Source organism: Gallinula chloropus (assembly GCF_964237585.1).
Source record: "Gallinula chloropus genome assembly, chromosome: 2".
NCBI classification, from domain to species: Eukaryota; Metazoa; Chordata; class Aves; order Gruiformes; family Rallidae; genus Gallinula; species Gallinula chloropus.
In genome coordinates this window covers 71,957,250-71,974,763 of record NC_140086.1, presented here as the reverse complement: position 1 = coordinate 71,974,763, position 17,514 = coordinate 71,957,250, and the positions used below count along the sequence as shown (strand labels likewise).

Sequence of the window (17,514 nt, the reverse complement as noted above, 5' to 3'; positions counted from 1 at the left end):
CTCTCCTCTGTCCTCCTAAACTAGATGTGTCTGTTTCTGCCCCTGATGGTTCTATCAGACGATGGCAGACTGCACTTACGGAGTGAGGAGTAGCCCAGCAGAATTGCACGTAGTGGGTTTGTTTTAGGGCTGCTTTCAGAGGCTGGAAAGGAGGAAACAGTATCAGTTTAAATTTTAAGTTTTAGTGCCTTCTGACACCAGTGTTAAGCTGGATTTCACAGAATCACAAGGTTGGAAAAGACATTTGAGATCATCGAGCCCAACCATACCCATCCTCTACTAAACCATATCCCTGAGCACCTCATCTACCCATCTTTTAAACACATCCAGGGTCAGTGACTCAACTCCCTCCCTGGGCAGCCTGTTCTAATGCCCAATAACCCTTTTGGTGAAGAACTTTTTCCTAATGTCTAATTTGAACCTGCCCTGGCACAGCGTGAGGCCATTCCCCCTCATCCTATCTCCTGTCCCTTGGGTGAAGAGACCAACACCCATCTCTCTACAGCCTCCTTTCAGGTAACTGTAGTCAGTGATAAGGTCTCCCCTCAGCCTCCTCATCTCCAGGCTAAATAACCCCAGTTCTCTCTGCTGTTCCTCGTAAGGTTTGTTCTCCAGCCCCTTCACCAACCTGGTTGCCCTTCTCTGGACACGGTCTAAGATCTTGATGTCTTTCTTGTAGTGAGGGGTGAAATGCTGGTACCCAGAGGAGTTTAAGAACTAAACATAGAGCTCCTTCAGGGGGATCCTTTTTCTTGATTAAAGCTGCTGTGACTGTGTGATAAAAAGTGAGATCTTCATCCCTGCATATGAAGTACTTGGGTGAATTAGATTTTGCTATAACTTGTCCCTGTGAGGAGATTAATTTTGGGTTTGCCGATCTTCAAACACTGTCTCCATGTTTAGCTCAGAGCCTGTGCAGTTCTCCAGGATAAAAGATTTCTCCCATGAACAGCATAGTTGCAAGGTTTGGGCCTAGAGCATATCAAAAGCTTTCTAATATTGGGTCCCTGCCCAAGTTTAGAAGGAAGATGTGCCACCTTCTGCCCTAGGCGAGGGCTGCAGCATGAAAAGCCTGTTGGAGAAGAGCCTGCTGCTTGTGACCGTCTGGCACTGCCAGGGCCTCTAAGGGGACTGTTGGAGGAGTGTGACTGTTTTCCCTCTTCAGCTAACACAGTTCAAAGAGACAGAGAAGCAACTTCTATGCAGGCTGGTGTGTTTTTGGGTTTTTTTCTTTAATACTTAGCAAAAGTCCAAAGGACTGAGTTGAAAAGTAAAATAAAAAAGCAAACTCCTTAGCTGAGTAGTGTCAAGTGGCACAGGTCCACGGATCAGTCCTGCAAGCTTTAACCAGTGGAACAGGTTTCTATCCACCTGGAATACAGAGGGATGACTTCATGTTTCTTCAAGGAAAGAAAAATGGACGTTTTCTAAGTTGCAAGCTGCAACCTCAGGCTACACACCAGGTAGGAGACATTTTAAATTAGCAGGACAGAAAACAGCTCATTAGGCCAGAGGCAGCAGGACTCTTGTGCCATTCAGCCTGCAAGCAGGGGACTGTAACTGAGACTCCAAGTAAGGAATTATTTCACAGGTCTTCAAAAAGCCAATGTGCAAAATGGCCACCTGCAGCCTGAAAGAGACATGGGATCGCTCCCATAAGCACAGGGTATGCTGAGTTCTCTGCTTGCTTCCACGTACACATATGTACAATCAAATTTACACACACATTCATGTAAGCAAGAGAGATGGGGTAAGACCAGTCCTGCTGACAGATTATCCAGAAGACTTAAAATACCTTCAGTACACTGAAAGGAGTGGTGTGATTCTGGTACAGTGTCTTCTTAGGTTCTGTAGTAACTGTGCCCGTTCCAGGAAAGTATCATCATTTTACTCTGAAGTTAGATGAAACTCCTGCTCTCTGTACACCAGGGGTTGGAAAGGAAAAAAAAAAACAACCCCACCCCCCCCCCCCCCCCAAAATATAAATATGTGGATGCATAAGGAATGGGTTGAAAACCCATATTGCAGTAGCTTTATGAAGATAGTATCTTTTTTATTTCTTACAGTTCTCTGTCCAGTTTTCATTGCTCCGCTCCCTGAGATATAAACCAAATATACAGCACGCTCAGAGGTGGACTAAAAAGTAGCAGATTATTGTAAAGCTTCCACCTGAAGAGAGGAAAAAAATATTGGATGTATTTATTTTAAAAAGGAAGTGAATAAAAATGAAGCTGATGGAACTATTTAAAATAATGATTGCTCTATTAATGTCTGTGTAGTTGTCTTAGAATGCAAGCTTTCCAGAAAATTGAAAATAGGGGAATTCCAAAACGATAGAGGGGAAGGCTTTAAATAAATATATATTTAGCCTGTGGAATTCATTGCTGTGGGACTGTGGTGAGGTCAAGTGTATGCCGACATTCAAGAAAGGAGGGAGCGTTTACACTGATAAGAACATCTGAACTATGAGAAGTGTTTTAAAGAAGAATATTTAGAACTAAAGCTGTTGTGGAATATACAAAACCATCCCCTAAATAGTGTTGATCATGAAAACAGTATGCACAAATTATCTCACAACTGGTTACAATGAAGTTCCTTACTGTTCACTCTGCAGCAGGTGCTGTTGGTTACTGACCAAGACTAATATCCTCCGGATTTAACTGTCCCCAGTAATTGATGAACTTGTGTTTACAAAATTAATAACCAATACTTTTGCATTGAGGATGTTTGTATCAGCATAGGACCCTTTACATCAAAATAAATAATGCTGGATTATCTGCAGTCACTTCACGTGTTTATAAACGTTGATACCAATGCTCCCTTGCGTTTTCTGCAGACCACAAATATTTATTCTTGGTCCAAGCTTGGAATACACTTCTTGGATGTGTACAACCTGACTGGGGAAAATGCATTTTAAGTAATATAAACTACTAACTAACGTAAGGGGCAAAAGCCCAACTGTGAGGACAAGTATTAAATGCTGCAGAAGCTCTTTTTTTTTCAACAAAAGGATGGATGAGCAGTCAGGCATGCCTTCAAGCATCTGTGGCCTTTTCCCACATGCACTTTTCCCCTTGAAACGTGCTTATTTTAACCTTCCTGGTCTCTAGGTCAGTTCTCATCAACCGAGCATCCACGGTGCAAAATGACAAACCACTTGTTCTCCTCCTCAGTTAGGTTTACACAAGCTGCCATGGCAAACCTCGGCACTGTGTTACGAGGCACAAAGCGATACGGTAGCACCTGACTTAGGGGGTGGATGTTGATGGTAAGGTACAAACTAAAGCATATTGCAGATGCTCAGGTTCCAAACTAAGGTGTGCTCTTTTCCTCAGGTTACATTAGAAAATGCTTTAAAAGCAAACTGGGTCTCGAGAGGTTTTCAGCAGCTCTCAGTTACGGTCACAGGCCAGCAAATGGCCCCCGTGGTCCTGGCTGGTTTCCGTTACATGTCTGTCACTGCTGGTGTCCAGTCTGGCAGGAAAAGGTCAACACAGCTACAGCATGTCTGTGAACAGGTTACTTTACCCCTGTTCCCTTCTTCTTGTTAGTCCCTTAATGCCAGAAGCTTCCCGTAGAAACGCCCGTGAAGCACGAGGTACCTGGCTGAGGAGGAAATGAAGGAGGAGCAGTGGCACGGATCCCGCCTGGCAGCGTGACTTGCTTGCTGAGTAATGTTCAGCCTTGTCAGCCCTCGCGTCGCCAGGCTGCCCACGCCGCTAGGTGTAACCTGCGCCCGTGTCTTCCCCTTCTCCAAGAAAGGCTGGTCAGCTTTTACCATAAGGTCTCACACCAGCAAGGTAACATTATCATTTATAAAAATCAATGCCAATTTGCATAAAAATCCAGATGTTTGTGAATAAGGACCAGCTTACCAACCACTATCACTGCTGTTTCTGTTTGCTTTGGCTTTTTTTCCAGTTTATCTGCTCTTGTATAATGGAGAAGGATGTGCTTTATTCCTTATCTCACTGAAAGGAAATTATCAACTTCCATTGCCAAGCCAAAAAAAATTAAAAAAACATATAAATAAATCAGTTTGAACAGTGCTTCCTGCTGGGCAGGGAACAGCTGAAAGTTTTTTGGGGGGGTTCTTACAAAATCTGCCATACCAGGTCAGACAACTGGTCCGTCAGAGTCTCATCTCACTTCTGGAAATAGCCTTTGCCTCATGTCCTCTCTGAAGACAAGTTTGGCAAACCCCACTAGCCACTGTGCTGCTATCCATTAGCGTGCAGCGTACCTCACAGGATGAGGAGGAAAATGAAGAGAAGCAAGCTCTGTCAATGTCTTTCCCTAAAATGAATGCCTCACAATGGATCAAATGGCTTTTCCACCCACACTCCAGACTGTGTTAGAATACAGGCTGGTGTATTTTCAGTAAACTCAAAGTGAGGAATCCAGAACAGAAATAGAAAATGCTTGTAGCCAACCTCTCCAGTGATGTTCTTGCAGTGTGGCATCACACCCTGCTTCCAGGTTTATTGCAGTCAGTTCAGTATCTGAGTTGCAGCAACCTCTGCAGCCTCACCTCTGCTCCTCAGCAGGTCTTCTTTCTGATGTTTCAGCAACTTCTCCATCTGAGAATGAACCGCAGGCTCTGAGGTCTCTCCTGTGACCCTCGCTCTCTGCCTTGCCATACTCTTCAAGCTGTGCAACCTCCTCCCCCTCATCCTAATCAGCCACTTGAGGAAAGTCCCCTGGAGGAATCCACCCAGCTTCTTGGATTTCTGGAGGATAATGAAACTGGACAGAAAATCTATAAAAGACACAGCACAGTGATGGAAGGAGACCTTTGCTTGAAGCTTGAGTTTTCATCTGGTTTTAATGGCCAGCTCTGGAGAACCAGCCCTTGTTTCAGAAATCAGGTGTGGTTACGGCCCGGTAACATTCCGAATGGCAAAAGATCTCTCACGCAGAAGCAGCTCATAAGTGATGCTTGCTTGTTTCCCCTGTCTCAGACCAAAGTCCTTAGACACCTTAGACATGTTTGTGGCCTCACTGCACTGGTATCTGTGGGCTGAAGAGCTTGAGCAGTTACAGTCAACTGGAATTTGATAATGCATGTATGGCTCTTGGATGGAGGTTTGATGTGTAGGGTTGTTAAGAGTGAAGAGCAGGAAGCATTCCCTCTAGAATCAGAGAATAGGTCTCTGCACACACACATACATACTTATGCAGACACAGAATAAATTCTTTCCAGAATAGATTTTGCTTTACAACTTCATGTGCCTTCTCTTTCAGAGAAAGGATCAGGACTGAGCAGCAGAGAAGGTTGGTTTCTGCAAGCTCACCCCTCACTTGTTGAGGGACTTAAAATGAACAACTCCAGTAGCTTGAGGACTCAGGTGAGGGGATCTCAGGACGAAGCCCCATAAACGCTGCCACAGTAAAATTCCAGTGCAACGTTGAAGTCCCTCCCAGTGACTTTTTCAGAGTCTGACTGCACGTGTTTCCTCCTCCTCTGCACAGCCTGATGTTAGCTGCAGAGCATCCATCCAGCCTAAGCTTTGGTCACCCTCAGCCACCCTTTTAACCCATCGCTTTCTCTGACGTTTTGAATTCTGGTTGCAGGCAGCTCAGGCTCAGATAGCCAACAGCAGTGGTCACTTTTGATTTCATCTCCATTTTTCCTGGCAACACTCCATCCATAAAATGGGGCTAAAATTACTTCCTCCCTGCAGAAGACTGCTGTGAAAATACATTAATAAAAGGTTGTGAAGCGTTCATCTGCTATAATGCTGAGCACTGGAGGAAATCTCTGGAGGAAATGAGTTCTGTCATCAGAACGGGGTTTAAGGAGCGTGCAGTGGGTAAGGCATGAGGAGGCCTTGAGCATTTAATGGTGAAGGTGAAAGAAAATACCTGTGTGCATGAATTAAGCCCCCTTGCCTGGGTGCCAGAGGGGGTAGAAGTTCTGTAGGACACTACAAGTGCGTTGTGTAACCAAAGACTGTATTGAATGTCACACTGTGCAACGTGCACGTCGCAGAAACCTCACTAGAGGTTACCTCCTGCAGACCTGGCTACTGTGGGGGACGGCCGTGCGCAGAAAAAGGAGAACTTCGTGGGATCACCGTCAGAACATCAAACAGATTATTCCTGGGACAGTATGATCTGTGGAGGAATGAAGAGTGTGTCTTGCACAGATTTGTGCAGGATCTTTGGATATTGAGTGACTCTGGAATTGTGTGCCTTGAAACCATCTTCATCACTGTGATGCAGCATTAGCCAGAACCAGAAGTATAAAGTATTACTTCATGTTACCAGACACAGAGGAGAGCAATTTTTAGTCTCATTCTATTGATTCTGGATGTGTCATGCTAACACTAAAGCTTGACTTGGACAATCTTTAGGGCCATTACAAGTCCCTACCTCCAAAGAAGCAGCTTTCTGTTAAAGGTGAGATTTAATTTTCCCTATGGAAGACATTTTCTGTTACCCAGACATATGAAACCCACCTCAGTTCCCATTGCAATTGGTAAAATAAACCTTTTTTTTTAAAAAAAAAAAAAAAATCATATTAGAATTGCATCCTCAATCTGCTGGCTCCTCAGTGACCCCGTCTGTGTGGCAGGAGTAGCCGGGCCACAGAGTGCTTTGAGATCCCTGGGTGAAGGAGGCTGCAACCCAGGGTATTATTTTTGGTCTCGTGACAGGCCGGATCTCACTTACACACCATTAGTTTGAGAAACGTGTCTCGTTATTTGCCTGTCCACGCTAACAACGGCATAAATCACTCTGCACACCTCACTAGGAGAACTGAGCTTTATTTACAGACCCTGGTGCAGAGAAGGCAGAAACACTGTTCCCATCACCGCAGTAAAGGATCTGTCAGCACTTCCCACCGCCATACTTCTTAATTCTGGGGGCTTGCAAGCCCACTTTGATTACCATCACCCAACAGGCTGCTAGTTTTATGTTAAGTGAATAAATCACAGAAGTTAAAATTGCCTTTGTTCTCCTATAACTAGAATTGGCTTGAAGTTGAAAAAATGAAATTTGGAAAGTAGTTGGGTTTGTCCAGGAGACAGAGAGAGGGAGAGAGGAAGGAAGGAAGAAGTTAAAGGACCGTCCACTTCAGGTGCTTACACTGTAATCTCATGGTCACACGTCTAGATCTGTATTGACATGCTGATACAACAGAAAAATTAATATTCCCATGGAGCTAGTCCAGTTTCTCAGATACCTAGTATCATTTTTTTTAAAAAAACCTGCTTAAATACACATTGATGTTATATCTGGGTGGTCCTTGGGTTAAAGAATATGCTTTCAGTAACTTTCCATCAAACATATATTTTTTTATTTTTAATAAGAAAGAGGAAATTAAAGACAAAAAAAAAGATGTTATTTTAATGTTCGGGTTTCAACAATAATGAATTTCAAATTGAAGCTTGACACACCATCTTGAACAAAGTATTTTTAAGGAATGACAATAAGGGGATGAGTGAAGAAGAGTAAGTCAGTCCTAAATGAATACTCCTACGTTGTGTTTCATTGCTGAAAAACATGTCTGTACACGAAGGATTTCCCCCTTATGCTTTTGTAAAAAGATCTTGGGAGCTTAAACCAGGGAGCTTGACTTGGTTGTGTGCAGGCTCTGCTTTTCAGAAAGGGCTTGTGAGAAGGACTTGGGGACCCCGAGGTCGGGAAGTAACTCAGCCCATCTCAGTTGCCTGCCTGGTGAAGGGGACCCACCAGTTCATGACACCACCAAAGGCAGGAGGACGACAGCCTGGACTTTGCTGAAGATTCCCCAGAGCTCCTGAGCCCAGACTTCTTTCAGCATGACTGAGGAAATACTCACTCTTTCTCTCTCTTTCTCTGAGAAGGCCTCACCTTCTGTGACGAGGAGTGAGGCGTGACAGCCACATATGCTGCTCTTGTCATGTCTCTGACTGTCTCCAGACACAATGCCTGCGGTGCCACAAGCCAGAACCTCTGACAGGCAGTACCTGGCTCTTCATGGGCATTTTACTGTGTGCTGAGGTCTTTCAAAAGCCATCTGTGTTCACTTAAAAGGCTGCAGTGGGACAGAAAGAAGGCAATTCACGTGCTTGCCTCGATTTAGCTGCTACACTGAATAAATAGGAGCTGGCGCTCTCCTGAAGGCTGCAAAGAAGAGTGCAGGCGAAGGACTTTTCCAAGGACAAGGTGCAGCTTTGCAGCAGAAGCAGAAACTAGTGACTGGAAGAGAGAGCAAATTATGCAGATGGAAATAGGCTGCTGATTCTGAAGGTCTCTGAAGAATATGAAGAAAGGTAGAGACCTATTCAAATATGGAACTTAGACACGTAGCTCTCCCTCTAAAGACATACACACACACACACACAGACTTTGTAATGTTACTCTGTTTTATCCAACAGAACTGTTTTTTTCTTTCCACCTGTATTGATTTAATTAAAATTTAAATAAAATTCAAAGTTCTGTGGTAATTTGGGGTTGTTTATAATCAGGAAAAAGTGTAAGGAGATGAACCTCAGCTCTCAGGATCTTTTGACATTTGTATCGCTTTCTTTTCTTTCTGCAGACTGGTTATAAAACGTATTTCCACTGGTCACCTCACACTTGGGAATCCATTTGAAGATCACTACACACAATGTCTTATTCTTCCATGTGGGATTTAGAGTCTGGGGCTAGATGTCTTGATGTCGAGCCCTAGAGTCATCCAAGCTCCTTTGGCTCAAAGGATTGCACTCACACTGCCTTTGTTTTCTGGTTATTGGAGGAAAGAGAGCTGGTGATGTCACATTGACTCTATATTCTCTGCTTCTGTGATTTATTTCAAACTGCCCTCCAAGTATTAATGCCTCTGCAACATGACAAGTGCCATATATTAATTTAGAAAAAGCCAATGAATAGCAAGAGCATCAATCTTGTACCACCTCCCACTGATCATTGATAAGCAGCAAACATACAAATTTGTTTTGCAAAAGTAGGTTGATATATTGGTAATTAAGTAAATTAGAGTTAAGAAAACCAAAGTACCCTGTTTAACTTTATGTGGTAACAAAAATATACAACATAAATAAGCAGACAGATATGCAGCAATACTGTTTTCTATAGAAACCAAACTGTCACTACTAACGCAGATAGAAAAAGATATTTCTTTGTAAAATACAATTATTAAATCCATGATATACAAAATCAGGACTTCACCTAGTATAACTTCTGATGCTGCAGGAGAATCTCAACCAAGAGATGGGGATGAGAAATGGGGTGAGACAACGCACAGGCCCTCTTGTCCAAGCTGAGGACAAAAAAATAATTCGATAAGACATGGGCCCTGAAATATCTGAAACAGCAAGATCACTTCTGAGTTTTAAAATCCTTCTTGATTTTAACAGCCTTTATGCTAGATGGCCTTTTCTGAAAATATGTGTAACTGCTGGGAAAACCGAATCATGACAAGCTAGTCCCGAGAATTACAGAAACAGAAGGACAGACCACGTGTGGACAGAAATCCCCTTTTGTCCCAACGCTGACAAATACTCCCAAACCAGTAATCATTTTGGGAGGAAACAGTTGCTTCATGCAAACACTATGATCTAAAGGTCATGATTTCTTGCTTAAGACACATTTCTGTGATAATTACTCCCCCCCCCTTCCTCCCGTTTCTCACAGTGCTACAGCTCTTGTCCCACAGCCCTCTCCATGAAGGATGAACGCACAGGCAGCCGTGAACCACGGACGTCAAGGATGGTGCAAGCCCTGGGGTAGATGCTCAGTCTGTGTAAATGCAGCCATTCCCCTGGGACAGCAAGGCCTTTCGCTGCCTGTATTTCACCTGTAACTTTTTCCATGGTCCTTCTCCTGTGCCTCATGTCCCTAGAGGTGAAGACCGGGTCATGTGCACCTTCAGTCCTGGCAGATGAGGTTGCAACCTTGGCCAGACAGCGCAGCTTGACCTCAAAGCGTGCAACACTGTGCTCTGTGCCTGCCCTGGGTTTTCTGTGCTTCATCTGTGCCTTCCCCTGTGCCAAGGAAGGAGCAAGAGCAGGCCTAAGGCGAGAGGGCAGCTGAGGTTCAAAGCCAGGCCGGGCTGAGCAGGCTGCCTGGGCTGTGTGCTCTGGGAACCCCAGGTACATACAGCCCCCATGGCAGAGGGGTTTGTGTGCACACAGAGAAACCCACATAACAATACTGGTTGAATACTCAGGTTTCGGGTCAGCTTCTAGAATCTATCTATTTATTTATTTATTTACTTAAGCGGGCGTTTTTCCCTTTCAAACTGGGTAAACGCTGTACAAGCCGCTTAGGAGGCTCGGGGTGTTGGTGATGGCAAAAGCCCGAGCTGCTAACGGGAGGGGGGCCCCGCCGCCCCGTGAGGGGTGACCCTGCCGCGCCATCCGCCCCGCTGCCCCGTCCCTTACGGCGGGAGGGAGTCCCGCGGCCCCTCTTCTTCTCCCGCCCCACCCCTGCCCCAACGGCAACTGTTATTCCGTCCTCAGGCGAAGGTCTCTCGGTCCTGAGAGGGACCGTCCCTCCGCACTCCTCCCTCTCCTCTGCTGCAGCGGGCAAAGCTACCGGCTCCGGTCACTTTCTGTTCCGGCCCCGCTCACTTTCTGTTCCCTCTCCGGTCGGTCCGGCGGAGGATCTCGGGCGGACTCTCCTTCCCGCTCTTCGCGGGGAGGTCTCCTCAGGCCGGGGGAGGAGGGGGCCGGCTGGGCGCCGGGCGGTGCCGCCGGCGGCCGCGGGGAGGCGCTGGCCGCCCTTTGCCCGATGCTGCTGGGCTGCCTGCGCCGGCCGCGGCAGTCCCGCTGTCCGCTCGGCGCGCAGCGGCCGGGTATGGGGGAGCTGCTGCCCTTGCTGCTACTGCCGCCGCCGTTGCTGCTCTGCCCGCGCCCCTCCGCTCCAGCACCGCCTCCTTTCTCGGCCTGAAGCGCGCCCGCACTCGTGGATCCCGGCGGGGAAGGGGCCATGGGCCGCCTCCCCGAGGCGCGACGGCTGTGAGGCGGCCGGCGCTCGCTCGGGGAGCCCGGAGGCTGCCGGCCGGCCAGCCTGCGCCGAGGGGGGGGCTGCTGCGGCTGGGAGGGGAGTACCGTTCCCAGCCGGCGGCGGGCACGCACGCAGCACCTCGGTGTCCGTGACTCGGGGGTCTCCCCCGCCCGCCGCGCCCCCGCCGCGCCCGGCCGCGGCGGTGGATGGATGCGCCATGGCCACGCTGGTGTGCCGGGTGCAGCTGCTGGATGACACCGATCCCTTCAACAGCACCAACTTCCCCGAGCCCACCCGGCCGCCGCTGTACACGTTCCGGGAGGACATCCCGCTCGCCACCCAGCTGGCCGGGGTGCACCGCCTCCTCCGCGCCCCGCAGAAGGTACCAGGGGGGGAAGCCGGGGGTGCGGGGGGGGGGACACTGGGCAAAGGGCAGCGGCCTCCCCGCGGGAGCCTGGCAGCCGGGAAGACGAGCCGAAAGGCGGCGGGCCACCCCCTGCCCCCGCGGGGCCGCAGCCTGGGCTCCGCGGCCGGCGGAGCAGCGCGGGGAGGTCGCCCGGCGGAGGGGCTGCCCCGCAGAGCCGGGGCCGCGGCTTCCGTGCCCCGCCGGCTCCCGTGCCCCGCCGGCGCTACCCCTCGCCCCGGCAGTATAAATATTTCCTTAAGTCCTGGGGAGAGGCCCGGGGGGACTCCCGAGGGGCTCCCCCTCTCTGCTCTTGTGTTTTCCCAAAAGCCTCAAGGGCAGCTGCTGCCTCTGCGTTATCTGTAGCTGCGGTACGTTTTCCCCGGGAGACAAAAAAGCCCCAACAACCACCCGGCCAAAGCCCTAGCCGGGTATCAAATGCTGCATGCCTGTCCCTTGCTAGTGATGCCTGAATACCCGGGGACATGGAGGAGCAACGTGTTTAAGGGCAGCGGAGCAGCGAGGAGCGCGGCGGTGCTGGCAGGGTCCGAGCCGCGCTGGGGTGAGGTTTAATGAGCTGGGCTGTTACAGCAAGGGCTTGGGTAAAAATAGCAGCGTGTCTGCTGCCCTTGAAACAATCGGTGCTATTAGTCCCTCTCGCGAAGAGCTGCAGCGTGTTGTTGCCACGGCCCTTGTCACATCTTACCTATCTCTTCTTGCATACTTCTCCTAATACGTATGCTGGCATGTGTGGTTCTGCCCTTGAAGCCAGGCAGCCGGGCATGGTCCTTGAATTTTCAGTTTTCAAAGCGATGCCATTGATTGACAAAATAATAATAATGCCCTTTCATTATTATCTTGTATCTGCACATGAGTTCTGCAGACTGCACCAAAGAAAGGAGGGGAAAATGCCCGCTTCTTTTTTTCTTCCCAGAAGAAAATAAAGCAAAAGTTGTAAAACTTTTATTCGCTCTCTGATGATGTGGGAGGAAAATGCTCTCTTAACATCACTTGCTGTATTATCACTTGCTCTTGGGAGTTTGCGGGAGACTGACAAAGGGCTGTGTGTGTGTGTGTGTGCCCTTAAATTTAAGGATATCCAAAACCCCATAAAAGTATTTCAGAGAAAAGCTCTTGGAGCAGACAGAAGTTTTGCATTTGGAGAACGGTTTCTTGCATAATAGTTGCCAAGGATACAGCATCCAGCGAACAGAGCACAAAACCTTTGGAAGCTCTTGGTGCGCTGGGTCAATTCTGTTTTCATGTGCTCTGTCGTCCCCAATTCAGAGACTGGTCCCATTGTTTTCAAGGGAGGCTTTTTTTTGGGGAGTCAGAGCTAATTAAAAGAAGGGTGGGATGGATTCTGATGCCTAATGAAGTAAATACAAAGATAGTTTAAATTCTAGACTTACACTTAATTCAGCCTCATTTTCAAGGGTATTCCACTATGTTGTGTTTTGCTTTTACTTTGCTTTGAATATAGTTCTGGCTCTTTTTAATAACATCCCAACCAAAGTCATGTTGTATCCATCTGTCTGTGCCCCCACCCCCTCTGCTCCTGGCTTAGCATCCATGGGGCCACATGAAATCCATGGTGACTTCTATACATTTAATTCCTGCCCTGTGTTTTAGCATGCAGCTCAAGTTTAATGTTTGGAAAGAGGACTTGCGGGCTTTGGAAGAAAAATGGCCCAAGTCTCTAGAGGTGATGGTAACCCAGCTGTTGAAAGAGAGCCTCTCTGTTAAAGACAAGTCCTGGCCCAGTGACTTCTTAATCCGAGGTTCTGTTAGAATGATGTGGGCACTGGAATCTGCTTACGTGGTTACAGCTACCTTCGTGTTTGCAGAACCAGCCCTGTTTCTAGAGTGCCTTAATCATGTCTTTTGGCCTTCCTTTAGCTTCTACACAGAAGGAAAATAAACGGTTGATTAAGCTTGTGTACCTTTAACTAGTTAATACTGAAAACTTAGTTCTTTGCCTGCATTTGCAGTTAGGGCAGCCTCTCAGTGTCTGTCGTAACATCTTGTGCGCGTGATTTTGTAGAACCAACTGATTTGTGTTGCTTTGTCTCTAGAAGATGACCCTATTAGTTGACTGAGAAGGATTTTGCTCCATTTCTCCCAGAGATCAAACTCTGATCTCAGAGGAATGCAGCTGTCAAAGTAGAGCACAGATTGAAATTCAGGTGTCAGTTCATGTTGACACATTTGAGGCTTGATGGAGTAATTACTTTGGAAATTAGTGATCTAATGGATTGATGGCCCATTTAGTACCTCGATGGTGACTAGAGCAAAATATTTTGAAACAGACTTAGGAGTTTATAGCTGAAATACGTGGTGATGATGATGTCCAGATCATTCCTGAAGTCTTATAAACTGTTGGCCTTTTTTTGCTGGTGAGTTTGAATGATTTCTTTCATCAGTTTTTAAGTTGTTATCTTTTGATTCAGATGAATATTCACTTATTCTCTGAACAGAGGTGCCAGCTTCCTGCCTTCAGATCACCAGCTGGTTTGTACATCTCCTCACAGGCAAAGTCCTGCTGTGGGATGCACTTGAGAGAGTGAAGTCAGTAGCGGGAACCCAGCTCACTTCAGTGGGTGTCAGATTTCGTCACTGCTGAGTTGAAATTTGTGGTGACGACAGTATTTCAGTACTTAATAAAATCATTTGTATATCACAAGCCATTGTAAGCAAAAATATTATAAACAGTTGCTAAGAAAACCATTTAAAACTCAGATGAAAAATGCTTTGACATTCTGACCTGCCATAGTATATGCCATTTGTAGCATTTTTGGTAACAAATACATGTTACAGTTTGACTCTTAAGGGCAGCATTTCCTTAGGCCAGTTCTTTGGAAGTGCAGCTGTTGATTTCATGTATTGGTTTTGCTCAAGTCATACTTGAGTCCGGATGCAAGTCTGGATTTTTGAAGTGCCTTCTCAATGGCCATGTATTTAAACCCTTGTGCAGGAGCACAGTGAAGTTAGGCGCCTGAGTGCCATGGATGCTGGCCAGGATGGGCTTTACTGCCCTGAATGCAGCAAGTATCTGGATGCGGTGGAGCCCCTAAATCAGGTGATAGGGAAAACTGAGGAGAAAGGTGTCTGCAATCCTCCTTTTGCTTGGGATTAGGTGCCTAATTATGACTGCCTCTATCACCCTTTTATCCCTCTGCTTCTCTTTGTGCATGCAGCTTTCCCTTCAGCTGCATCTCTGGAGAAAGCAGCTTGCTGTTCCCGGGGTTGCGCTCAGTCCTGCCTTGTGTGCTCCGCGGGGCAGGGCACTGCCATCGGGAATGCTTGCCTCGGTTATCCCCCGCGGTTTCGGGGGCCTTGGTGCCAAACCATCTTACTTGCCGATGCAGTGAAGTACCAGTGATTCTGTTATGGTGTTTTTAGCCACATCTACAAATTCTTGCTGAGGAACTAAGCCACGTTGCAGACTTTTGCGGGCTGCTTTTGTTGGTCTGACTGCCCAAGGCGCCATTTTGGATTTGGCTTTCACTACTTTGTTTCTGAGGATTTGAGGTGTCTCTTACTGTCTGTTGCACGAACAAGGACGGGATCTAGCCTGGACTCTGAATTCAGATGTCCCTTTTGCCCATTTCTGTGATCCTTGGGAAAATTCAGAACTGGATCTAAATTTGTGGCTCAGGCCCAGTGCCAATAATGTGCTTTGAATCTAATTCGGTACTTTGGGTTTGTTGGTTTTGAATTGCTTTGAGTTACTTGATACTTGTGACTTGCTGACACAGGGTCGTTCAGGAGAGTGGATATATATACATGGCCGATGTCAAGTGGTGTGCTTTTTTTAGAGATCTTCTTCATTATAACTTATTCATGTAATTACAGCTTGCTGACTGTGTTGCTGTATTCTGTTTTCACATCCCACAGGATTGTTCAGTTTGGGGAAACGCTGTCAGAAATACATGTTTGCAATAATAAAGGAAATCACACTGTCTAATTTATCAAGTAAATGTAATTGAAATACTTGGTGTAATAACAGAAAACTAGAATGTTCACACAATGCATATGGTGTACTGGTGGTTATGGTAGAAAGAGGAGATACAGTGCCGTAAGGATAGTTGTTTCGACCTCCTTTTTCCTCTGAGAAAACTGGAGGCAACTTCTGTGTTTAAATCTCTTCCAAGAATTTGTAATTAGGAACAGTGTCATTCAGAAAAACAGTGGTATAAGCAAATAAATCCAGTGAGCACTAGAGGGATTCAGGAGGTTCATTCATAAAGAAGCCATCCAGATTTTCATCTTCAGCTGCTGCGATTTAGCCCTAGATTAAAGCCCGGGCAGACTCTGGGGCATGGTGTGATGTAAAGTGATAGCAGTGGCTGTTTCCCCGGGGTTGTGTCCTGGCATGGAGCTCAGCTGTGGCATTGAGCTCCGTGCCAGGCTCTATCCTAGCATCAGCCTCGGGTCTTCTGCTCTCAGGAAACCTACGAGCTGGCTCCTTTTCCCTGGGTTTCTTTGACGCACAGTGGCATTAAGAAATGCCTTGGTGCACAGAGGCTGGGCAGAGGATGGTTTGGATCCTGACCCCGCTGGAGGAAGCGGTAAATAGAGCAGCTGTTCTCTGAAGAGGTTGTTTTTGGGTTGGTCATTGTGCTCTTCATGGGAGCTGAAGAATAGATGGCAGCAACTTGAAATGAACCCGCGGGAAGGAGAAACTGGCTGATACCTTTTTCAAGTGTCACTCCTGAGAACTGTGGAATGTTTTAGTTGAAGGCTGTCAAGATGTCTATGTCTTTAATGTTCTCTCTGAGGCAGGTGGACATTAGCCCTTTCTCATCCTTTGAGAGAGGAGGGATTTAACACAACAGTTATTTCCACCAGTCTTCCAAAGTGTTCTGGATCCAGCCAAGTATTTCTGGAGCTGACAGAATCATGTTTTTGAAGAGACTGACCCTGTAGTGGCCATGTGTGATTGAATTTATGAAGGCAGAGGGGTAGGATCCATCTCTGTCCTCTGATTTGAAAGCACAAGCTGCATCAGAGCCCTGTGCGAAATACACTCTTCTGGGGGAACTATAAGCCCCCGTCCAAAAGCACAACAGTGAAAAGCTGCCCAGTCTTCAGCAGCTGATTTTCTTCTGCAGTGTGTGCCTTCAAAGGAGCAGAGATACCTGTGCAGCAGATAGAAAGTAACTGTCAAACGCCAGGCTTTATCTCTTACCCTTTAAGGTAAGAGGTCTTTGAAGCTCTGTCAAGGTTCTTCTAACAAGTTACGGTTTGGCAAGCTGTAGTTCAGTTTGGTTGTTTGATCTAGGCTTACAAATGGTTGTAAAAGCAGGGAGCAGACCTATCCCAAAGATCTAACTCTTGAATTTGACACTCTTCTCTTCAAGTCCCTCAATTCAGCTGCTCATAGCTCAGGAGTCTTTCTTGAGCTCTGTGTCATGAACGATGGGAGCGAGTGTGCTGGTAGTTCTCAGGGTACCCCTAAATTTTGAAGCCACAGATTGGTGAGATGCAGCATCTAGAAATTTGCATCACCTTGTGTTTACTGCAAGTTTGTAACCAAAGAAAGGAGATGAACAGGAAGAAGGTAGACCTGGCTGTTGTTATACCTTGTCTTGTACTTGCTGTTACAAATGTTGATGTTTTCTTTCAAAAGCAGTTGTAGATACCTCCTTTCTTTCACATTCTTCCAAAACTGTTGCATGAAGACTGCTAAGGGCTTCAGTTAGTAAGAGACTACTTCAGTCCATATCTGTGGTGGTGGAATGATCAGACATGGGACCTGTCAGGTTGCAATCTCCTCTTCTTCCTGTGTTGTCCTAAAGAAGAACAAAAGGTCTGAAAACTTTCAGGAAGCATTTTCTCTTTCCAGTGTCTGCACAGCCATCCTTCCTCACCAGTAATTAGGGTCTAAATGACAGTCTCTTTTGTTTCTGTCTGATACCACTCACTGGGTTACAAGGATGAATATTACAACCCTTACACAACTGCAAGCGAGGCAGCCGGGCTGTAAGCTGCCCCATCCACCACATTATCACCTATGACAATGCTACATGGTTTTACAGTCCATTTCTCTGACCAGAATGCAGCCAGGACAGGCTGGTACCTCTCCTCTTTCACAGTGTGTCATGTATTTTTCAGTGACCCCGAGTGGTCTGAACCGGGGTTATACACCTTCTTTGGTAAACAGTGCTTCA

At 46.8% G+C, this 17,514-nt stretch overlaps 1 protein-coding gene across 3 annotated transcripts in view; it reads left to right on the top strand.

Annotated features, from left to right (window-relative positions):
- Positions 1–11,155: 11,155 nt before the first annotated feature.
- The window catches only part of FHOD3 (formin homology 2 domain containing 3), a gene marked incomplete at both ends in the record, with an annotated part of 396,588 nt that continues 390,229 nt past the window's right edge, over positions 11,156–17,514 (top strand). For all 3 annotated transcript variants that reach the window (XM_084260348.1, XM_084260347.1, XM_084260346.1), the window contains one exon: positions 11,156–11,320. In XM_084260348.1, coding sequence (XP_084116474.1) covers positions 11,156–11,320 — 165 coding nt within the window. The remainder of the gene's footprint in view (positions 11,321–17,514) is intronic.